Here is a 23,992-nt window from a genome sequence, read left to right as displayed (position 1 = left end):
GTGTATTAACCGACACCTAAACTCAGCCTCCCAGGGAGAGACAAGGCGGAATCAACACCTGGCTGGGGGGCAGGGCCTGGGAGGGAGGCAGTTATGGTCGGGGAAGCAGGAAGAGAACAGACTAGGGAGGGAGCTAGATTTTTAGGGGCCCAGTCTCCCCCCATCTCAAGGGGGGTTGAGGCCTCCTCGCCCTGGTTACTGTGACCAGATTACATCTATGCTGTGCTGTACCCTGGAAAAGCAATAAACTCCCTTAATTCTACTGGCTGGCGGAGTCTGTTTGTGCCACTACGGGGGTGCAGAAGTCAGGGAGACCTCAACACGCAGTCACAGAATCATATGGCTTTATATAGCCCTGGTGGATCTCCAGGAGCTCTTCTTCTGCACTCTATTAGTGAATAGTCTGGAGCAGTGGCCTATAGCAACCATTTTAATTGTTAATATTGCAGTAGCACTCAGAGGCTCCAATCAGATTCATACCTATCTGCCCTGTCTATGCATCTCCACTGTATCTCTTTAGTTTCCTTCAACATTTCTTTAATGAGTTGAGTATACAAGGCTTGTCTTAGAGATTCCTGTCACGCCTAGCAGGACTTCCGTTTTACAAGTCAAGGGAGTACAATGAAAGGAATGGTCTTTAAGTCACTGTATCCAACCGGGGATTCCAAATCATTTGAAAATATTTATTTTTCTCAGTCTGTAAATCAGGTCTCCATTGATGGCATGTTGCAGAGCTTCTGAAATCCCTCAGCTATTTAACCTTCCCTGAGGTATCTAAGTGCTGGTATAGATTTGATAAATGTATTGTTTTAATGAAGTGAATGGACTCTCCTTCTAGAAAGGAAAAGTGGGTACTCAGTGGCATCATGGGCCCTGGGGAAATTTTTGTGAACTCTCTTTCTGAGAAGTAAAATGGGAATGGTGTAGACAGTGGCTCTGGGACTAGCTCCTTTTGGAGCTAGGGGGTAAGATGCACAGAGGGCTTACCTTTCTTCTGTGGATAGGCCCGGAAAACCTCTGGTGAATAAACCATTCCATGAAATTTAGAAATCCTTTTCTGATCACTGCCTCTAATGTGGAATGCCCCTTACTCACTTCCCTTGGCTTGTGAGATTGTGTGAAATTGCTGGATGGAAGGGAAGGGTTAGAAGGAAGGCTCTAGGTGAAGTAAAAGGTTTTGGACTTACCAGTTCCACACTTTCTATATCCAGAACAATCCAAATGCTCTGTACAACAGCAGTTGTGTACAGACCCATCCAGCGCATTCACAAGTGTCCAATCCACCACTTTCTTCTCAGATACGTAAGTCAACTGTGGACCTTCCAGGTCTGAATTAGCTCTCAGGGCTGTTGAGTGTAACTTTTGGGTGAAACTCAAGAGAGCCAGTCAGTCTGGAACACTGTTATGGGAATTTGGTGAAGATCAGTAAGCCCTCAACAGTTTGTCTCCCAATTCCACTGAAGATCATTGGATACGCTGTACCTTTCTGAGGTTTGCCCTTTGATCCACTCCCTCTCTTGATCATGCCTCATTCTTTCGGGTTTGTAGCAAGGTTTCCATAAAGAGTCTTGTCTAAGGCAGGATTAAATCTAGGACTACGTATTTACCTGGATCTGGGAGAGCAAAAAAGGGCTAAAACGCAGCCAGCTTTTCCATGCCTCTTCTTGTGCATGGCAGCATTTCCCAGCCAGGTAACAGCTCCTTGCAGTCTATCATCAGCTGGCATACTCCCCTATCTACCATACATACTTACATGGCCTTCACTACCCTAGTATATGAGCACCTGGCAACCTTTATCTCTTTTATCCTGAAGACAACCCTGTGTGGTCAGTCAGTTCTGTCATCCCCATTGTACAGAGAGGGAACCAAGGTCCAGAGACAGTAAATGACTTGCTCAAGATCGTACAGGGAGTCTGTACCAGAGCAGGCATATGAACCAAGGCCTCCCAAGTGTCAGGCCAACAACTTAACTGCTGGAACATTCTTCTCCAGGCTCTTGGTTGGTTCCCATCTCAGCTACAACTAGAATCTAGTTCACAGTAGGTCCCACATCCACAGAAACCTTGGGTTACCTGCCCCCAATTGTACGCCTTGATTTTCCTTTAATCCAATTGCCATTGTGCTACGTGCTCTCTCAAGGGGTGTGGTCAGTCAACTACTTTGGTCCTTGTAAACCCACAGAAAGGCATTGTCTGAATCCAGCACACCGTCAACCTGTGGAACGTCTTGCCAGAGAATATTGTGAAGACTACGACTTTAACAGGGTTCAAAAAAGAGCTAGATTGATTCATAGAAGTTAGGTCCATCAATGGCTGTTAGCCAGGATGGGTAGGAATGGTGTCCCTAGCCTCTGTTTGTCTGGAAATGGATGACAGGAGAGGGATCACGTGATGATTCCCTGTTGTGTTCCCTCCCTCTGGGACACCTAGCATTGGCCACTGTCGGCAGACAGGACACTGGGCTAGATGGACCTTTGGTCTGACCCAATATGGCCATTCTTAAGTTCTACTTTGGGCTTTGGAACCAGATGAGGGTTTTTGCTAATATAGGTCCAGAGTCTGACCGGCCCTCATTTGGAGGTGCAAGCAGCAGAGGGCACAAGGAGGTTAATATTCTGATCCATGCGGCACCCTCTCTATCCCCTGCAGCCCTAGAAACAGAAATGGAGAGGAAGGCCTTACGCCCAAAGTAAGTGAATGCATAAGGCTCTGCCCAGGTTCTTATCATGGCCCCACAAGCTCTGTGTCTGTTTCGCTGATTATTTTTTCTTTCAGTCTCTCCCCAGCTCCCATGACAGTTCTGTTTTGCATTATGTCTCTGCTGGGGGATGGGCAAATTTCATCTCTCTTTCCTGCTTCTTGAATTATGGTTAGTATGTATGAGACTTTAGTGCGCCTCCTCCGTGGCACTCTTCAGACTTTCCCCCGAGATGTGAAATAAGCTCCTGACAGGCAGATGCAGCCTCAGAGGTGGATTGCTATTACCATATGAAATCTGGGTTTCCAATGCATTGTATAAGTTACTTCTACTGCATGGGCTTTCTTGTGCCTGATAGACACATCCCTGCATTAGGGGTTGGGTAGAGTTGCATATCCTTGGGGGCCTCATACTCCTGAACCTCACAGGCATGCATGGGGGTGGAGCATATTTGGTGCACTGTCCTTAGAACGCTGCAGCATGCTCCAGTCTCTTCTCTGTGCCTAGCCAGCTTTACAGGTTGGTGCAGAAGCGGGAGGGGTTATGATACATGGATAGGAGCTACTAGGGATGACTGCAATATTGCATGGTGCCTCAGCATGGATCAGAAATTGAGGGAAGCCTTTTTGTGCCCTCTCTGCCTTGCACATCCAAATGAGGGCCAGTCAGACTCTGGCCCCATATTAGCAAAACCCTCTCTCCAAAAAGGTAATTGATAATTTTCTAAATGCTCCAACATCGGAGTGCTGGGAGGAGATTGAGCTGCATAGCTTAGCCAGTCTCCCGATGGGGTTCACAAGGCTAATGGATACCTTTGTCACATGGTCGGGTTCAGTAGCTTCTGTCTTCAGTGGTGAGTTTTACCTCTCCCGTTTTCTTTTTAAAAGTCAAACACAAAACATCATGCTAGCTAAATAATACACTACTCATGCAGCCAAGTCATAGCACACACACGGAAATGGCAGGAGAGGCAACCCAAAATCCCAGCTGGTGAAATGTCCAAGAAGAGGCAGAATGATCATCTGTCATAACTACAACCCTTGAACCTCCTTGTCTTCGATTACATGACCATTCTTGTTCTCAAAGTGGCTCCTTCTGAGGACTGGATTAAGACATACGTATCGTAGGCCCCTTTGGGTTTATGATCCTAACAACGCATTGCAAGTTGTGTTGCATATTCTAACAATACTAAATGTGTGTCCTTTGCATTTACCAGGGCTTTTATTTGCTATTTCACCGTTTTTACTGCTAGCCCACTTGACTGTGCATAATGAGGGTTTAGTGTTGAATACTTGAATTTATATATGATGCTCATTCATTGTGGATCATTATTTGTTATTACCTCATCTGAAATCTGAGGGTGAGCAGACTGCAGTTTACCAGGTGTTGCATTGCTACTTGTGTTGTGCAACAGCTCACTTTAGAACAAGATGTTCAGAAAAGGGCAACAAAAATGATGAGAGGTTTGGAACAGGTCCCATATGAAGAGAGATTAAAAATACTTGGACTTTTCAGCTTAGAAGAGAGGAGACTAAAGGGGGATAGGATAGAAGTCTATAAAATCATGACTGGTGTGGAAAAAGTGAATAAAGAAAAGTTATTTACTTGTTCCCATAATATCAGAACCTAGGAGTCACCAAATGAAATTAATAGGTAGCAGGTTTAAAACAAAAGGAAGTTTTTCTTCACACAGTGCACAGTCTACCCGTGGAACTCCTTGCCAGAGGATGTTGTGAAGACTACGACTTTAACAGGGTTCAAGAAAGAGCTAGATAAATTCATGGAGGTTAGATCCATCAATGGCTATTAGCCAGGATGGGTAGGAATGGTGTCCCTGGTCTCTGTCAGAGGCTGGAAATGGATGACAGGGGATCACATGATGATTCCCTGTTCTGTTCACTCCCTCTTGGGCACCTGGCATTGGCCACTGTCAGCAAACAGGACACTGGGCTAGATGGACCTTCAGTCTGACCCAGTCTGGCCATTCTTATGTTCTTATGTAGTAGCAGTTCATTGATACAGATAATCTTCCCTGTGTAATTCAAATAGATCTGAGTCAGCCTGGGCCTAGGAGCTGATCAGGAATCTCAAGTGGTTTCAGGAGTTCTTTTGTATTCTACTTCCTGTATATATTGCAGATTTCATAATGCATTGATCCAGAGCTGCAGGTGTGCCAGGCCTGTATGTGGTGCACTTGAGGAGGGGAGGCGAAGGTGTTTTTAAACCAGTAGTGTTTAAATTCTCGGTGTGGCTAAGGAAGCTGTGAGGCAGGGCTGGCTTGTGATTTGTGGATTTCCCTATGCATGGGAATCCCCAATTGCCCTGTGAAGGCTGTTTGAAGGGACAGGTGCATAGAAGCAATGCAAAGGAGCTAGATTGGCAGCTGAAGATCTGACAATTATCTTGTGTGACAGTATTTAAACCTGTACAGAAAAGAGTATCTCAGACCCGATTCCTACCCTTCTCTGTGCCCTGACTGGCACTGTGCATTATGTGTAACATTTCTGATCTTATGATTTGTGGTATTAGGACATGATAATGTCCCAGTATTGATTTTAAAATCAACTTGTTGATTCCCAAGATCATTGTCAAATTTGTTGTAGAACCTTACATTGTAAGGGTGTGTCTAAACCGCAAAGTTATTTTGGAATAGTGGCCATTATTCTTAAATAACTATGCGAGCATCTACCCAGCAATTCTGTTATTTCAAAATAATTTCAAAATAATGGAGGGCTTATTCCGACTTCTGTACACCTCTTCTGAAATATCTATTTCGAAATAAGGCATGTGTAGACGTTCCACTCCAGCTATTTCAAAATAGCCCCTCACAAGGCCATTCTAAGTTATTCCTCCTGGGACTCTAAATCGAGATAGGACGTCTACATTAGGGAAGCCTGCCTCAAACTAATTTTGAGGCTTCCCTGTAGGGTAGATGTGCAATTTCTAAATAAGTTATTTTTGAATAACTATTCTGGAATAACTTATTTCGAAATAACTGTGCAATGTAGATATAACCTAAATGTCTTGAGAGACCCAACAATGAATTCTTGTTTCTGCCTCATGCTCATCATCCAAGCTTTGTCCCTGTGTTTATATGCAAGGATGTGTTTTTGCATTCCAGATTTCTTCATAGTCTGTGCTGAACGTTGCTTTTATTACATTCATGACACTGCAGTATCTGTGTGAGACACCTGTCAGTCAGACAGACCTGGGCTCAGACCCTCAGCTTATATAAACCAGTGTTAGCTTAAATGGAGCTATGTCAGAAACCTGAGCAGCTGGTCTCTGTAGGTTGTTTCTTCACTGTTTATGCATTGGTCTGCACTTTTCTCTGTTTGATAACACTCTCTTTGGGAAGCACCATTTTCACTAGCTCTGCTAGCGAATAAGCACTGTTCTTTGCAGAGTCAGGTTTTTGTGATAACCTTGCTTTGACCTTGTTAGCAGTTACACCATAAATATTCAGTCTCTATTTTGTCCATTTATTAACTGTCTGAATTCACATGATTTAGATTTATTTACTTATTAATTTACTTATTAATATTATTTGTTTAATTTGTATTTCTGTAGTGTTCAAAGACCCCCATCCCATTTTGCTGGATAACAGAAAGACAGTCCCTACCCTTAAGAGTTATAGTCTAATTTTACTGGACACCCCCGCAGCCAGAGAACTGAACTGACTAATATATGAAAGATCGGGCACCCCCTTGTCCAGGTGCAACACCTATAGGAACTCCTGTCCCCTCTAATCCTCCATCATCTAGCCGAGAATAACATATTGAGATATCCAGCAAAATACTTTCCTTGGTTTCTTCTTGGTGGCTCTGTCATTTGTATCAGCCTCCAGCAAATAGAATTTTGATCAATTTGAAGCATCCCCCTTCTGGAAGAGAGAAGGAGTGTTGTCTATTCCCATGTGTATGTACCCATCACTCTGACCTTTGGCTGCTCAATAGGTGAAAGTGAGTTGATCTCAGCTACTTTGCCTCTCCTTTCCAACTGCTGGAATAAGGAGGTGCTTCAATGGGACGGAGGGCCACCAATATAGAAGGTCCAAGTTTAATACAGAGAAGAAACAAATGGGGGAGAAAATAAAGGGATCATAAGGAGATTCCCTTCCAATACTAAGTGTTGGTAATTCCTAGAGGTGTGCATAGTGCAGTTATGACATTAGAACAGAACTTTATCATAAATACATGGACACAGGTGTATTTATTAAAAAAACACACCCAAAAACTCTCTAGCAAAACACGACACACCAGTGTGGGCACGTCTCCCCCTGGGGAGAGGATGAGAGAACAAATATGTGAAAGATGCACTTTGGGCAGATGCTCAGATACTATGGTGACAAGTGCAAAAAAATAAAAAAGGAAGTGACAGGAGCAGTATGCATCTCCAAAGCCTGTTGGCAAACCAGTGAGAACCTGCAGTTTCCAGCTGAAGATTAAACAGAGCGCATCACGGAGCTCTGAGAAAAAGGAAGCAGCATTGGCTGTGAGAACCGTGCGCTCCCTCTGTATCCAATCAAAGTGGTGCTACGGTCAATTGTCCCACCCCGCAAATTCTAGGTGCACAAGCACAACTAGAAAACCACCCAATCCCAGGAGACCATCTTGGTTATGACAATCTTATGTGATGCAGAAGCGCCACTCCTGTGGCCCACTCACTAGTCTAGGTTGCCCCTCACTGCATAGCATGTCTTCTTGGCAATGCTGGCTCTGTTGAGCCTGTCACACCTCTCATACACTGCTTTCCCATGGAGCATCAAATGAAGTTCAACGTCTTGGTCCTTATCTTCGAGGCATTCAACGTATTAGAATCTACAGGAGCCTAAAGGATGAAGACTGTGAGTAGCAACCACCCTATTCTAGCACTACGACCTCTGTCCAAATGGGGAAAGCCCGTATGTGCAGGAGACAGAGCTTCCTGGTGGCTGGCCCATGACTGTGGCATGAACTCCCTCAGGAAGTATGGTTATTACAAACCTCACCCCCACCTGCTCTAAGAGCAAGGGGCATTTCTTTGACCTGCCTTCTCTGACATAAACATACAGCAACATAGAATCATAGAACTCTAGAACTGGAAGAGACCTCGAGAGGTCATTGAGTCCAGTCCCCTGCCCTCACGGCAGGACCCAGTACCATCTAGACCATCCCTGACAGGTATCTGTCTAACCTGCTCTTAAATATCTCCAGTGATGGAGATTCCACAGTCTCCCTAGGCAACTTATTCCAGTGTTTAACCACCCTGACAGTTAGGAACTTTTTCCTAATGTCCAACCTAAACCTCCCTTACTGCAGATGAAGCCCATTGCTTCTTGTCCCATCCTCAGAGGCCAAAGAGAACTATTTTTCTCCGTCCTCCTTGTGACACCCTTTTAGATACCTGAAAACCACAATCATGTCCCCTCTCAGTCTTCTCCTTTCCAAACTGAACAAGCCCAATTATTTCAGTCTTCCTTCACAGGTCATGTTCTCTAGATCTTTAATCATTCTTGTTTCTCTTCTCTGGACCTTCTCCAATTTCTCCACATCTGTCTTGAAATGTAGTGCCCAGAACTGGACACAATACTCCAATAGAGGCCTAATCAGCACAGAGTAGAGCAGAAGAATGACTTCTCGTGTCTTGCTCACAACACTCCTGTTAATGCCTCCCAGAATCATGTTTGCTTTTTTTGCAACAGCGTCACACTGTTGACTCTCATTTATCTTGTGGTCCACTATGACCCCTAGATCTCTTTCTGCAGTACTCTTTCCTAGGCAGTCGCTTTCCATTCTGTATGTGTGAAACTGATTGTTCCTTCCTAAGTGGAGCACTTTGCATTTGTCCTTATTTAACTTCATCCTATTGACCTCAGACCATTTCTGCAGTTTGTCCAGATCATTTTCAATTATGACCCTATCCTCCAAAGCAGTTGCCACCCCTCCCAGCTTGGTATCATCTGCAAACTTAATAAGCATACTCTCTATGCCAGTATCCAAATCATTGATGAAGATATTGAACAGAATCAATCCCACAACAGACCCCTGTGGAACTCCACTTGTTATGCCCTTCCAGCAGGATTGTGAACCATTAATAACTACTCTCGGAGGGTATGTCTACACTACCTCACTAGTTCGAACTAGCGGGGTAATGTAGGCATACCGCACTTGCAAATGAAGCCCGGGATTTGAATTTCCCGGGCTTCATTTGCATAAGCAGGGCGCCGCCATTTTTTAAACCCCGCTGGTTCGAACCCCGTGCAGCGCGGCTACACGGGGCACGCACTAGGTAGTTCGAACTAGGCTTCCTAGTTCGAACTACCGTTACTCCTCGTGGAATGAGGAGTAACGGTAGTTCGAACTAGGAAGCCTAGTTCGAACTACCTAGTGCGTGCCCCGTTTAGCCGCGCTGCACGGGGTTCGAACCAGCGGGGTTTTAAAAATGGCGGCGCCCCGCTTATGCAAATGAAGCCTGGGAAATTCAAATCCCGGGCTTCATTTGCAAGTGCGGTATGCCTACATTACCCTCGTAGTTCGAACTAGGAGGGTAGTGTAGACATACCCTGAGTGTGTGTGTGTATGTGTCTGTATAAATTGGAAACAAAACACTCCTGCCTGCCTGCATACACTTGTGCCCTTGGGGAGAGGCTGAGGGAACAAACACATGACAGGCGTTAGTCATATTGCTTAATGCACTTAAAACTCTCGAATACTATGGTGATGAGAGTATTAGACAAATCTGTATATTTAATTGAATATTCAAATTGAAGGGAAACAGAAGCACATGGAGGCAGAGTGATTTACCTGAGCTCACAGAGAAGGTTAGTGACAGAGCTAGGACTAAAACCATATTCTTTTGAGTCCTAGTCCTGTATGTGTGTACATGCTACCACTACTGTTTCCCATACCTCCCAAAGGCTTTGGGATAGGACACTAGCAGTTACCCATTTGCTGTGAATCTGCCCAGAGAATCTATTTTTGTCTCTGTTTATTATTTAAAAGTGGGGACCGGGGCTAGCTAGAGTAGGATCCCCAGGAGTTGACTTAGTGAAAGAAATATTTTTAAATGTGTAAGTGTTGTCTATAATATTGATGGCAAAGAGGAGGCGCGAGTATATGGCATACATCCTTGAGTTGAGACAGCAAGGTGGCGACTCTTCTGACCTTCTTAGCAGCTCGGTTTCAATGAACATTCAGTTAACGCCTCTTCCATGCTTGTTTACTTCATTCAAAATACATCATTTTGTTCAGGCAACATGCACAGTGCACGTGTAAATATGCACAAAGGGTTTATCAACGGTTGTGCCAGTCATGTAATGAGATGTGAATGAAGCGGAGACGGAAAAAAGAACAGAACAGCCTGTATCAGCTACGGTCAACCTAGGCTAGCGAGTGGGCCGCAGGAGTGGTCTCCTCCATCTCACTGGGCTGCAAAATGGTTGTCACCAAGAGGGTCTCCTGGGAGAGGGTGGTTTTGCTAAGTGCACTTGTGTCCCTCGAATTTGCAGGCGGTGCCGATGGAACCGTAGCAGCGCTTGGGCTGCAGAGGGAATGCATGGCTCTGACAGTCGGTGTTGTGTGCAATCAGCACACCCCTCGTGTCATGAGCCCTCACTTTACGTGCATGTCACTTTAGTAACACAGGTTGGAAAAAACCTATGTGGACAGAAACCAGCAGGTTATGGCAACCCTGCACATGGGCAACGGTAAACAAAAAGTTTTGCGGACCACACATAGAACTCCAGTAGGCTCCATGCATCCCACAGACAGCCCACCACTCGCCTCTATTTACAGAAGCTTAAACACCAACTGCACACTTTGTTAGGCAAGATTGCAGCATTAAATGGCTGGGCAGGCATTGCTCTGTCTAGGCCATGGGATAGAAGGATGCCTTGCACATTATGAGATCAGATTTTGTGATCTGTTTTCAGTGCCTTTTACATGGTGTTTGTTCACTTATTATTTTGCAGAACTCAGCCATTCACAATGGATCGTCTCTGTGATAAGTGTGAAGCACAAACATTCTACTGCTTAGTGATAAAACTCTATAGCCAGACTTAATGAATTTCTCTCATTGTCTTGTATTGCAGCTGCCTGTCTAAAGGAGAGGTGAAATGTTAGCTATTTCTGCCTTGGAAGGGCATGTAAAACTATTCTTTGTAATAAGATCTTCCATTTTAGTCTGAGTAAGATCCCTGGATGCCCCTTCATGACATTTCCAATCTCACCAAGACCCAAAATGAGGTTCTGGTATGAGGTCCCAAAAGAGCTGCTATTTGTGTAGGTATTTTCTGCTCTCTGTTTCGGTTATTGACTTTCTGATCCTTAAATCTATAAAAGCATTTAAAGTGCAGGGTTGAAAGCCTTCCTGCCTTAATTTATACACGTGTACAATATCCATGCTAACTCAACTGACTTTGTCGTTCCTTCAAAACCTAATGGAAGCAGTCATATGCAAATGGGTGACTAATTGGAGCACTCCACCTGCTTCTACCTAGCTATTTTAAAAATGTGTGAAACTGTGCTTTTGTAATCGCACAATCCTGTTTTAAATAACAAGCCTGTTATATAATACACTGACCAGCAAACTGTCAAACATGGGTGCAATGGGCGTATCCACAAAATATGGATGTGCCCATTCTGCCCACAAAACCACCCATTTATGTGCACCAAAGAGGGATTTGTACATGCAAATAAGTCAGTGCACAATCATGGATCGAATTTGCATATAGCTCTATCAAAATGTCAGGTTTACTGTATAAATCGCATTATGATGGCATTTGGAAGTGCTGGCCTTTTTGTCCCCTGGATATTGCAAGCAGGTTCTTTCTGAAGAGGCTGTGAATTAGGAACATTCCTACATGGGGAGACTATGACTTTGCCTCTTCTGGACACTATGTCCTAAGTGATGGTGAGAGGACAGTTGCCTTCCTTCTGTTTGCTGAATTGTAAATTCTTCCCCAGCTGATAATGGAGATGTATCTTGAGATCATGTAGAGCAGTGGTTTTCAGCCTGTGATCCATAGACCCTCAGTCCATAGAGTATGCTGAAGATTTCCAAAGGGGTGTAAACCTCCATTCAAAAATGTTATGCAAATGAAAAAGGGTGGAAAGCTATGGATAATGAGATTTATATGTCCAAAAGCCTGACACTGAATAATGAAACTACCAGTATAAAAAGGATTACTTCAGAACTTGGATCACAGTGGGGACTGTTTGAGTGAGTCCCATTCCTGTTTTAGGACTCAGAGCTACGTATTCCTAGCTGCATTGTTCATTCCATAGGCTGCAATATCAGTTTGCGAGGACTGAGCGATTCATCTGAATTGAGTTTCTGTGTGTGTGAGAAAGAAATTTGACATCAGCCTAGATCTTGTACAAAATGAGGGGGAGATTAAGTCCCAGCATCCATAAGGGAACAACAACTATTGTTTATTAATTTGCCTATTTTTGTCCAAAATGTGTTAGGCCCACTCCAAACATAAAAGGCCTGATCCTGTCCCTGAAATGCTCACATTCAACAAATCAAACAAACAAACAAACAAACAAACAAATGCAAGACAGAGAGACAGATGATAGGGAAGGGTGATAACAAAGAAAAGGTGACTGGCCATAGATTCATAGGATTAGAAGGTGCAGAATTTATTGTGTCTAAACCATCCAAGGCAGATGGCTATCCAGCCACCTTTTGAATATCTCCAGTGAAGGAGCTTCCACAACCTCCCAAGGCAACTTATTCCATTGTCCTACGGTTCTCATGAAGTTTTTCCTGAGGCCATGTCTTCACGATTGGGAAGATCAACATGCCACAATCTGTCTTCCAGAGTTCAATTTAGCGGGTCTAGTAAAGACCCGCTAAATTGAATTCAGAGGTCACCCCCCATTGGAACCAGTACTCCTGATCCAGTGAGGAGTAAGGGAAGCTGATGGAAGTGTTTGCTTCCTTTGTCCACCCACTGTGGGGACGGCAGGGAAACGTGAATTAAGATACATTGATTCCAACTATGTAATTAATGTAGCTGGAGTTCTGTATCTGAATTTGACCTTCCCCTTTAGTGCAGACCTGGCCTGAAGATTTAATCTAAATTTGCTATGCTGTAGTTTGAATCTATTACTCATGTTCTGCCCTGTGTGGCAAGAGAGATCAACTGTTTTCCATCTTTTTTATGGTAGCCTTTCAAGTATTTGAGGATGCTATCAACTACCTCTTAATCTCCTGTTCTCCAAACTAAATATACCCAGTTTCTTCAGCTCAGATGGCTGCACTCCATCCCTTTGGTCACCTTTATCACTCACCTCTGGATCCTTTCCAGCTTCTCTACATCCTTCCCATACATTGGGGACCAAAACTGGACTCAGTCCTACATCTGAAGCCTAACTTCCACCAAGTAGCGAGCTGCTCTCACCTCCCGGGACTTGCATGCCGTGCCTCTGTTAATGCAACCTAAAATTGCATTTGCTTTTTTTATTTTGTGTGACAACCTTTCAGGCTGAGGTTGGGATCCAGACCCTTCTCAGCAGTTTTCCTCCATTTTGTATCTTGGCATTTGGTTTTTCTTGTGTAACGCCTTTCATTTGTCTTTGTGGATTTCATTTTACTGCCTCTAGACCAGTTCTCCCATTTATCAAGAGCCCTCTGAAATGTAGCTCTATTCTCCACGGCATTGGCAGCTCCCCCAGCTTTGCGTCACCTGCAGATTTGCTCAGTCTTCTCTCTAGTCCTACATTCAGGTCATTAATAAAGATGTTCGACAACACCAGACCCAGGACATATCCCTGAGGAACCCCACATGAGAGCTCCTTCCAAGCTGACATCATTCTGTTAGCAGTTATGCTCTGTTTGTGGGTGTTTAACCAATTATGCCCTGGCAATACACAGTTCTAATGCCCAGGGTTTTATATCTTTGTAATGTAAGATGCCTAGAGAATCCCAGGCTGCCCATTAGCCATTCCATGATAGTCACAAGGAGGCATCGCTGTCCCTGCTTTTCCTTCACTAGGCAAACCCTTCCAATCGCCTCTCAGTTACATGCCATAATGGGTCCTCATCCATTGTGCTCATTAAATACATCCTGTTGGGCCACTCCTGTTCTGGGCAGCTTAATTGCTGTGTGTTTTCCCCATTGCTGACCCCTGTGTTGTGCTCAGTGACTGTAAATCCAACCCAGCTTGGAGGGAGCTGATCCCAAGGCCAGCTCAAGTACAAAAGGAGGGAGGCTTGAAATCCAAAGCAGGCCTGCAATGATCAGAGATACGATTTTGTGTCCTCCTTGTGCAGACACATGACATTCTGCTTCCCCCAGTCCGGTACTCCCCTCCCTCATCTGGGTATGCTGCCAAGCAAATCCCACTAAAACCGTAGGAAGACACACGGGATGGCAGAGTACAAAAGGAATCGAATCTAGCTGGAACACACAGTTTTCTGGAAAAGTTATTTAACTCTCTGCAGGCAGATCTTTGCAAAGGGATGGAAGAGTCTCTCAAAGGGGATGGGAAAAACCCTTTCCCCAAAGAACTCGAATATCTGATTGGACAAATGCTAGAAATAAATTGCAAGGATCAAATCCATGGGGTGGAGGGCAATGGCCTAGGAGGTGATCAGCTGGTCTGTCCTCTAATTTCTAGGAGTCTCTGATGTGGGAGAATGAAAGAAAGGGCTTTGGTAGAAAAAGGATGTCTGTGTAATGGACATATAGCAGTAGGAGCCGGAGAGCTGTAACTTCATATCAGGAATAGCAATGCCACTGTGCTGTTACATCCCCCCTCTGCATGTGAGCAGGGGAGCTTAGAAGGTGACATAAGAATGAAACACAGGAAAAAAAGAAGGACATGGCGGGGACACCAAGAGAAGAGTAAGGGCCCGTCGGATCACACAATGTTCACCACTTTAATTATACAGCTATAGATAAAGCAGTACGCCACAGGAACTGCAATTTGCATGTGGGCATTTTCTTGTCTCTCTGGCGGTTATTGGCTTTCTGATCCTTAAATCTCTAAAAGCATTTAAAGTGAAGGGCTGGAAATGATCCTGCTTTAATTTCCACACATTTCTATCCATTTTAACACAGCTGACCTTGTCATGCCTTCAAAACCTAATGGAGACTGAGAAATGCAAATGAGTGACTGAGTGAATAGCTCCACCTGCTTCTAACAGTCCGATGTACATGCTTGTTATGTAGAACCATGACCTGCAAACTGTCAAATATGGGTGCAATGGTAGGGCTGCAAAAACGTGTGCCCATTATACCCACAAAACCTCACAGTTAGGTGCACAAAAGGGGGATTTGCACATGCAAATAAGTGGGTGCACAATTGCCTGCCCAATTTGCATGCAGCTATATTGAAAGTGAGGTTTAGTAACTCCCTTATGCTAGCATTTAGAATTGCTGGCCTTTTGGTCCCTTGGAATTGTAAGCGGGTTCTTTCAGAACAGATATGAATTAGAAATCGTCTTACTTTGCCTTTTATGGACTTGCTAGTCTTTATTCTTAGATGATTAAAAATATAGCCTCCCCCCCAGTGTGGTTGCAGTTATACTTTATAAAACAGGAATAAGCTATCCTGCTATAAGGTACCTTTATATGCATATAACTGCATCCACACTATGGGCTGAACTGATTACCAGTTTTGGAAGAAACTCACAGAATAGTTAGATCCACACAAAACCTGTACGTTGACCTGGCTTATGAGAGGGAAGAGGGAATCGAAAGGGGAGTGAAAGAGATCAGAGAACTATTCCGTAAAATGGACAAACAGAGCTGTTCTCCCAGTGCTGAGTCCCAGTAAATGTCTGGTTTGTACCAATAAGGAGGTTGGTTTGAATATGTCTGGCCTGAGATCTCCACATCCTTGTTTTTGGGCTCATCTGTATAGAAAGTCAGTCCTCTTAAGACTGATCTAAACTGCTATTGGCGTAAATGCGGATGGTAACACCATTTTGGATGCTGACTGAATGGTACAGTGAGTAAGAGGGCTTGTCGGAGACTCATTCCCTCCTCTTTACCTTTCAGAACTCACTCCGATTCTGTGCTTGGACACTTAATGTTTGCACGCTTAACACATGTGAATGTCCAGACACTGTATATGGATGCTCTTCTGAAACATTGGGGTCAGATCTCCAGAGTTAGATGAGTTACCCTTGGGGGAATGGGGAGAAGCCACCTATTTATTCCCAGACCTAAGGCTGATTGGAGGCGGGATCAGCTTGGATTTACCTTAAAGCCGCTCCAGCTTTGGACACACCATCTGTCCCACTCAGACCATCCCAGAACATATGTGAGAGGAGAAACAAGAAGTACCATCAAACCCTAGCCCCATGACAGAGAAATCCCTAGCCACCTATTGGTGCAGCTGTCCATCTCCTGGGCACTTTCAGAATCCCACCAAGGAGATGGCATGGCACCAAGGACCATGGTGTGTGATGCCTTTGCTAACCTAACTCTGCTGCTCTCCATTGACTGCTTCCAAGATCTGACTGGGAGCTGCTGGAGTGCAGTGGGGGGGGGGGGGGGTAAATCTGTCAGAAAATTACACAAACTTTGTGAAATTTCCCTATGTCCTGGCAAGATGACTAAACCCTTCTGGGGAGCAATTTCCCGTGCTGCTCCTCTTGCTAGTACCCTTCAGTGCTCGCTTGTGGCCATTGCATGAGACGCCTGTTAAGATCCCAGCCAGAGGGATTGTGTCTGTAACTGTCCAGGCTTACTGCTGTCTCGGGTATTAGGCAGACAAAACAGCCATGTGTTTATTCACATGACTGGGACTCTGGGCTCTTTAACAACAATCCAATTTTAAACCTCCGGTGTTTCTAATCCCGTTGAAAAGCTGGGGAAGTGTGGCCTGTGAGAGTCAGTGCTCAGGACCTTCTGCACTTTCTTTAGACTCTCTTCTGCATTTACAATCTGCCACATGGCAAGGAGGGGGCCACAGGCTACCCCATTCCTAGCAGTCCAGGACTGAGGCCATTCTAGACCCCAAAGCCATTGGAACCATCACACTGGTTTCATGTGGATGTGGCTTATTTTTGTCCCCTTAAGCTCCTCTTTCTCTCTGCCCTACGGAGGAGCAATCAGCAAGTGATCCTCTTACCCAGCAGAGGGATGTCAGAACGCTCTCAAAGCAGTTGTTCCAGTTGGGAGGCCGGGGAAGGAAAGTTCCAGATGGAAAGGGTACAGCTGGTGAATGCTTGGGCAAGGCTGCTGAAAGGGAGAGTCTGTATCCTACAAGAATCTGAAGGAAGACCAGGAACCTGGCCTGTTGAAGGCAGAGTAAAGCTCAGCTAACCAAACACAAGGCGATGAGAGCTAAAGGTTTGTTTGGCTTCCCATGCGTTTATCTCATCAAGAGACCAAGTTCTGTGTGCACTCTGCTGGTTAGAACATGAGGGCTGGAAATCAGGACTCATTCATTCTATTCGTGGCTGGGGGTTGGTAGTGTGACCTCGCACTTAGAGAAGGGGACTGGGAGTCAGAACTCTTCTGTAGTTCCACTCCTACCTCTGTGTGACCTTGGGCAAGTCACGTTGTGTTGCTCTGTTTCAGGCCATGTCTCTACTTGCCAGAGGATTGAAGCTCTGGCAATCGATCCTCTGGGATTTGATTTAGTGGGTCTAGTAAAGACCCACTAAATTGAACTGGGCGTCTCCATCAGCACCGGTACTCCTCGCTGTTGTGTTGATTTCTCCCATTGATCTCCTGCTGTGGGGCTGCCCCAGAAAATCAGTGCCAGGTATGTCGACTCCAGCTATGCAATTCACATAGCCAAAGTTGTGTATTCTGCATCGATATTCTCTGCCAGTGTAGACCCGGCCTCGGTTTCAAACTTATATAGGGATCGATCATCCTGCGCAACTCCCGAATGAGGCTGAGTTCCTCTTTGTTAAAGGCGTTTGAGAGTGTTGGGTAGAAGGGTGTAGAGAGGAGGCCTTTGAACATCCCCTCTAGGGCACAAGTGATTATTTCTGACCCCTGCGAGTGCATGCATTGCAGTTCTGACTCGGTCGGAGAGAAGCCAGCCATGGCCTGGGGTGGTGCTGAATAGACAGCTCCACTTCCCAGGGACGCCTGTCCCCTCTGCCAACCAGCCGATAGGAGTAATTAGATACGTGCTACACAGTCCTGTTTTTTGTTTCAGCTATACCATACTAACACAGCTACATTTCTATCACTATTCCACACACAGAGTGTGATTCTCAGCCCACGTACACATCCGCCAGTGGCTTGATGGGTGCTACTGCCAGTATACATAGTGTAGCAGCACATGGGTTGCGGGGCTCAGCTTTGCCATGCTGGGCCCAGGCACATAGGGGTCAGGCGGGTTTCTGTCCTGTGCTATCCCAGCTGCATGACTATTTGTACTGGCTCTAGTGCTCACCAGGTTTGCACACAGATGCATGTGTGAGCTGGGAATCATGCTCCTAGCTCATGCAGAGACACAGCCTTTGAGCATACTGGTTTGGTACCTGGATTGGAAGCAGAAAATGCCTCTAAGAGGTGAGGGATTTTCACCACTTCCCCTTGATAATCCCATTGTTTTTACCATGCTGCTTTGCTGCAAGGCATTGGTCCAGCAGACAAGCCTGACAAGGGCTTTGTTTAGTCGCAGAAGAGCCAAACCACAGGTCCTAGCTCCTCCGATTTTCCCTGGTGGCTCTCTCCCTCCCTCTCCCCCCCGCACACACTTGCTGAGGCCTTCAAAGCCAAGAGCCTCCTGCTCCCCTCCCCCGACCCATGTGTCTGGATTCTGTTAATTGCATCTGATAGCTGGCGCCAGGATGGAGCTGCAGAGTCTCAAGTGCCACGAGATGTTCACTCACCACTTTCCTAGCTCGTTAGGCTGCTGGCGGCAGCTCGCCGCACCAATGTCCTTTTGTCTTCCTGCTCCTTTTCACTGTGATTGACAGCAAGGGGTGGCTGATTTGCAGGAGAGGGAGCAGGGGAGGAACGCTCCAAACGGCCTGGGCACAGCTGGGGAGCGCTAGGGCAAGACTGGAAGCTGTGTCCTGCCAGAGCCTGAAAGGAAACAAGGAAATTGGCTCCACAGAGCCAGTAAAGTTCAGATAACCAAGCACAAGGCCATGAGAGTTACCATGGTTACCAATGGAACCAGGGCTCATGGTGTGGTTTGTTTCTATTACAATGATACGCTCCTTCGCCATGGCCCAGTGGGCGCTCCTTTTGGCTTCATAAGCAGCACTGGGGTATAACAGCCACAGCGCGGCAATACCGAGACATGGTACAGGAGCTAGAGCAGTGGGCCCTGGAATGGTCTGAAACCTTCTTGTCGCAAAATATCCAAACGTGTATGTCCAGATTACACCAGAGCGCCTTCCAACAAAAGTCCACAGGTCTTGACATCACAAGAAACTGGCCCACCTTTCCTAATCCCCATACAAAATCCTTGCTCAGTCAGCCTGCAGAAGGCTGTCTCCAAAAGGGAGAGATGGGCAAGGCCAAAGATCTAATAGTGCTTAGGCCTCCTGAAATCCAAAAAACCAGATACACTTGATCCTCATGGAGAGCCTTTCTCAGGCCGCCAGGAAAAGGAGGAAAAGATCCCAGCTAAAATGCTCAAAGGGAAATCTCTTCCCAGCCCCAGTTTGGGAGAAGCATCCTAAATAAGAACATTAAGTAACAGTTAACTGGCTAATCGAGTAGTCGATGGAATTTCCATCAACTCCTTGATTAGTCAATGAGGATGGGCACTCGCTACTGCTGCTGCAGCTCTGCATTTTAAATGAGCTAAGAGTCGCTGGGCTCTTACTATATTTAAAGTGCAGAGGCACAGCAGGGTTATCTCCTGGGGCCTGTGCGAGCCAGGACTGAGCAGTCCCGGCTCTGCCTCCCCTGCTCCCCCCCCCCCCATTCCTCACCATGGAGCCAGTGCTGGGGGGAGCTGGCTTTTAAGCTGGTTCCCCCCAGCATTGGCTCCTGCTTCCCCACCCTTGCTGCCTCTGATACAGAGGCAGCGGGGGGAGGAGGAGCAAGTAGTCGAGTAGTCATTCAACTACCCAGTAAGTCTATGCTTATCAGGTAGTTGACTACTTGACTAGTTGATTACATTCCTAATCTTAAGCCCACATGTTTTAGCAATAAGAATCACTCCTTGCTAAGGGTGTGTCTAGACTACAGGGATTTTTTGAAAAAAGTGGCCTTTTTTTTTTTTTAATCTTTACCTGAGTCTAGACTGTCACCGCATTCTGTTGACAGTAAATCGAAAGAACGCGGCGGTCTTATCAACCACGGAAAACCTCATTTTACGAGGAAGAACACCTTTTTTTGAAAGTGCTCTTTCGAAAAAAGGCACTATGTAATGCAAACTGTGCTTTTTCGAAAGAAAGCATCCAGACTGCCTGGGTGCTCTCTTTCAAAAAAGCGACTTGCTTTTTTGAAAGTACTAGTCGTCTAGACACTCTTTTCCGAAAGAGGCTTTTTCAAAAGTATCTTTCAAAAAAGCCTCTTTTGAAAAAGGCGTGTAGTCTAGATGTAGCCTAAGACATCAGGCCTGAATCTTCAGGGGACAGAAAAACCCCAAATGTACATGAAGAAAGGTCCAAATAATACATTACCTCTGTTCCCCCCAGTGACCGACAGGACAAGGCACTCTGGGAAAGGCAAAGCTTCCTTTGCAGGAAAGGGCAAGTTGAAATAAGAACGTACCGATTAGATACACATTTTTCTTTCAGACACATCCTGTCTTTCTCTTGGGGGTGCCTGCTAGCCATGTGCTGGGACAGTTGCACAGCCCATAGGAAAGGCAACAGCAGTGCTCTGCAGACTACTAGTGTCCCATGAACCACAAAGCTGCCTCTGTCACAATGGTGAGGCATCCACTAGTCACCACGCAGTGATGCTTGCTGCTAGCAGACAGGGCTCTCCTAGGATTTTGAAGAGCCTTGCGGATTAGCTAAATTAAACCAACAGTCCCCCGCCCCCCTCTGCATTTTGCATTGTTGAAGCAAGTTGGTCTTTTCTGGAGTAAATTTAAACATGACCAGCCTTGTGTTTGGTATTAGAACTGGGGTGTGTGGGGTGCAAATTGTAATGTGAATGGGGGAAATTTGACCAGCAGGGCTGGTGGAGCAGCAAAGGCAAAGCTGCTACAAATAAATACAAAGATTTGCAGCCAGGGAAAGCAGATAACACAGATTCAAAGGAACCGCGGAGCATTGAGGTGAGTGATGTAACTGCTGTCCGTAGTACTGTCCTATAACTGTCACCTTTCCAAACACTTGTGGCTAGGGCGAAGATGGAGGGTCAGGCTTGGGAGGCTGGGAAGAGAAGTGTCTATGAAGGGACACGGTAAACAATGTGACAATATTGGAAATCAATTTTTAGCTTTGCAGCTCCCCTAATTCCCCATCCAGGGAATTCTCCTTTAACGATCCCCTTTCATAAGCCTCTTCCTATCCCACAAGGTTACAAAGCTAACTCAGCAGAGCGAAGGGGATGGGCATCTCTCTAGATTCCCTTGCACTTGGTACTTTATAGAGGCTTGAAGTGTATGTCCAGCAGTGGTGTTCCCCCTTAGCTGGTGCTGGGACCCTGTGGAGAGCAGCTGGTTCCTTACTACTGACTCACTGAGGTCCTCATGGCTCCTTTGTACCCTGCGTACAAGCCTGGTGACTAGAGGCTAGGCACACGTTAAACGATGGCAGGGCCCTAGGAGCAGCCTCTCCTGGGAAGACACTGGGCTGGCCAGGTTTGTTTAAGTCACCTTTTTGTTAATAAAACCAAACCCCAGAAGGCTGAGACTCTGGCTCTCCACACACAGTGTGTTCCTTTGTGGGGAGCTTCCTGGGGCCTCCTTCTGCAGGATCTTCCCACCGTGCCCCGGATGATTTGACGAGTGTATTAGCAACAGTGTCTAGTGGCCAAGGGACTTTAATCAAGATTCCCAGGTTTAACTCTGCCGCTGACTTGCTGTCTGACCTTTGGCCAGTGCTGTTTCAGTTTCCCCAGCTGTAAATTGGAGCTGCTTCCTCGTCTGGCTGCAGTGAAATGAGGGTTAATGAATCCTCCTGGGGGAAAGGGGTCAGGACCATTTGTTCTATTTTGCGTTGATTCACGTGGTTCACACCCTGAGCTCATTTCAGTAACAGGGAGAACGGGTTAAATGCAGAAGCTACAGGCGCTGGCCATGGCTCTGCAGACTAGGCGCTTAGGGCAGCAGCTTGTCATGCGCCGTTCCACCGTGTGATGCTGCAGCTGCAACTTCTGTCACAACAATGCTGAGCCAAGCCCACCCGAGCAGCTGCCCAGGGGCTGAGCTGGGAAGGTGGGTATATCCCAGCCTCACTCTCAGATGTTGGGAGGAGGGAGAAACAGGCAGGTTTTACCATCACCCAACACCAGCAGCGACCTTCCTAGCGGTGAGGTGTAGGTTAATGACAGGATCCATTAAACCCTCGCTAATGTACTGCTGAGATAAAGGCCTGGAGCAGCTGCAATAGAGATTAGGGATGTAAAATTTTGATTATTTGGCTAATTGAATAGTTAATGCAATTTGCATTGACTATTCGATTAGCCAATAAGGGTACTTCCGCCTTTGAAGTGTTGCAACAGCTGTCAGCAAGTGTAGCAACAGCTGTAGCTACACGTCAAAGGCGAAAGTGCTGCGGGGAGTACGGGGCCAGCAGGGGACTCAAGCTGTTGCCCCCTGGCCCCATGCTCCCTGTGGCGTTTCAAGGTGGCAAAGCTGCATGGAGCCCGGGGTCAGCGGGGGACTCCCAGCTGGCCCCGGGCTGCACGCAGCGTTGTCAAAACAGCAGCGCCACATGGAGCCCAGGATCTGGCCCTGGGCTCCACATGGCACTGCCGCTTTGAAGCACCCTCTCTTCTCTCCCTCCTCCTTTGCTGCCTCTTTCCGACAGAGGCAGCAAGAGGGGGGAAGCGACAAGTCGACTAGCCTGTCGACTGTCTGATAAGCATTTGCTTATTGGATAGTCGACTAGTCGTTCACATCCCTAATAGAAATGCTGCTGCAGGTGAAAATTAAAGGTGCAGGGATCTCTACTCTGTGCCTGGCACCCTCCGGGGCTGTTGGCTTCACAGTGTGCTGAATCGATTCTTCTGTCGCTAGGCAGGCCCCCAGCAGGAGTCCCTTGTCCTGGGAATGTGATCTCCCATGTGACAGTGCCTGCCATGGACAGTGGCGGGAGGGGGTTCAGTGAACCCATTTTATTTTGCAAAAGGTAGGGTCATGGATAACCCTGCTTACATGGGCTAGAAATTCAGTGGTATGGTAGCAAACTGTGGGTGGTGAGTTTTGTCACCCAGTTAACCCCCAGCAATCCCTTTTACATTATCCAATTATCACCCAGGCCAGCTCTTAGCATCACTTTGTCTCTGTCACCCTGAGCCCAGAGCCCTGTTCCTAGGCTTATGGATTCAGGTCACAGCGAGAACCAGGCTTGTGTTCACTTTCATGCACCCTGCAAGCGACAGTTCAAAGCCGCTCACGTGCACTCTGGGTCCAGCTCCCTGAAGTGCTTCATTCTTCATTCTTGACCCAACCTTACCCCGGTTCCCCACACATCTGGCCTCATCTCTTCATTTGATTGTTTCTTATTGACAACAGACATGCAGGATCATCAAATGGCGGGGACCCTCTCTACAGGCCATGGGGGTTTGTCCCACTATAGATCAGGACCTGCTTCTAGGCACTGACTGGCAGTGTTTTAGTGGGGCTTAATCATTCTTAATCACTGAGTCTGGAACTGTCCAAGGGCGGGTATCTGGGCAGCCTTCGCCGAGCGGTTATTTACAAGGGCTGAAATTACCTGCTTCCAACCTGCCTTTCTTGCAACTGAGGGGAGCATTCCTCCTGAGTGATTCACCCCCGTAAAGATGGTAAAATCTCTCTAAGACATTGCCCTGTGGCATTTACTGTACCTCCCGCAGATGTGGGGGACACTTGCACAGGTATCCCTGGGGAGCCTGCAGCTGCATCTGGTATTTGGAAAAGCCATGAGAGTCCTGTAGCCACAAATGGGCCTCTGTGTATTCCCCTGGTTCCCTCCCCCAGAGAAAGGCAAGACATTGCCAAGGGACCTCTCTACTCATTGCTGTTTCTTTCTTTCCAGCCTACAAAGAGAAAATGAAGGAGCTGTCCTTGCTCTCCCTGATCTGCTCCTGTTTCCACACTCAGCCGCACCCCAATACCATCTACCAGTATGGAGGTAAACGACACGTGCAATTCTCTTGTAGACCCGATCTGCAGGCAGCTCCTGTAAGCCTGGGAGGCCTTCAGAACATTAGGCTGCCTAGGGAGAGACCATGTCCCTGTCCTGATCCAAGTTGTTTGTATTACTGGAG

General features: G+C 46.4%; 1 protein-coding gene across 5 annotated transcripts in view; it reads left to right on the top strand.

Moving 5' to 3' along the window:
• STMN3 (stathmin 3) overlaps positions 1-23,992 on the top strand; it is a 63,657-nt gene that overhangs the window by 27,085 nt on the left and 12,580 nt on the right. For 4 of the 5 annotated variants that reach the window (XM_075900959.1, XM_075900955.1, XM_075900956.1 and 1 more), the window contains exon 3: positions 23,761-23,856. In XM_075900959.1, coding sequence (XP_075757074.1) covers positions 23,761-23,856 — 96 coding nt within the window. Of the gene's footprint in view, positions 1-20,708; positions 20,850-23,760; positions 23,857-23,992 lie in introns of those variants that run through there. The other variant, XM_075900958.1, reaches the window with a different exon arrangement.

Source organism: Pelodiscus sinensis, chromosome 18, assembly GCF_049634645.1.
Source record: "Pelodiscus sinensis isolate JC-2024 chromosome 18, ASM4963464v1, whole genome shotgun sequence".
Classification (NCBI taxonomy): Eukaryota; Metazoa; Chordata; order Testudines; family Trionychidae; genus Pelodiscus; species Pelodiscus sinensis.
This window is presented reverse-complemented; position numbering and strand designations above follow the sequence as displayed.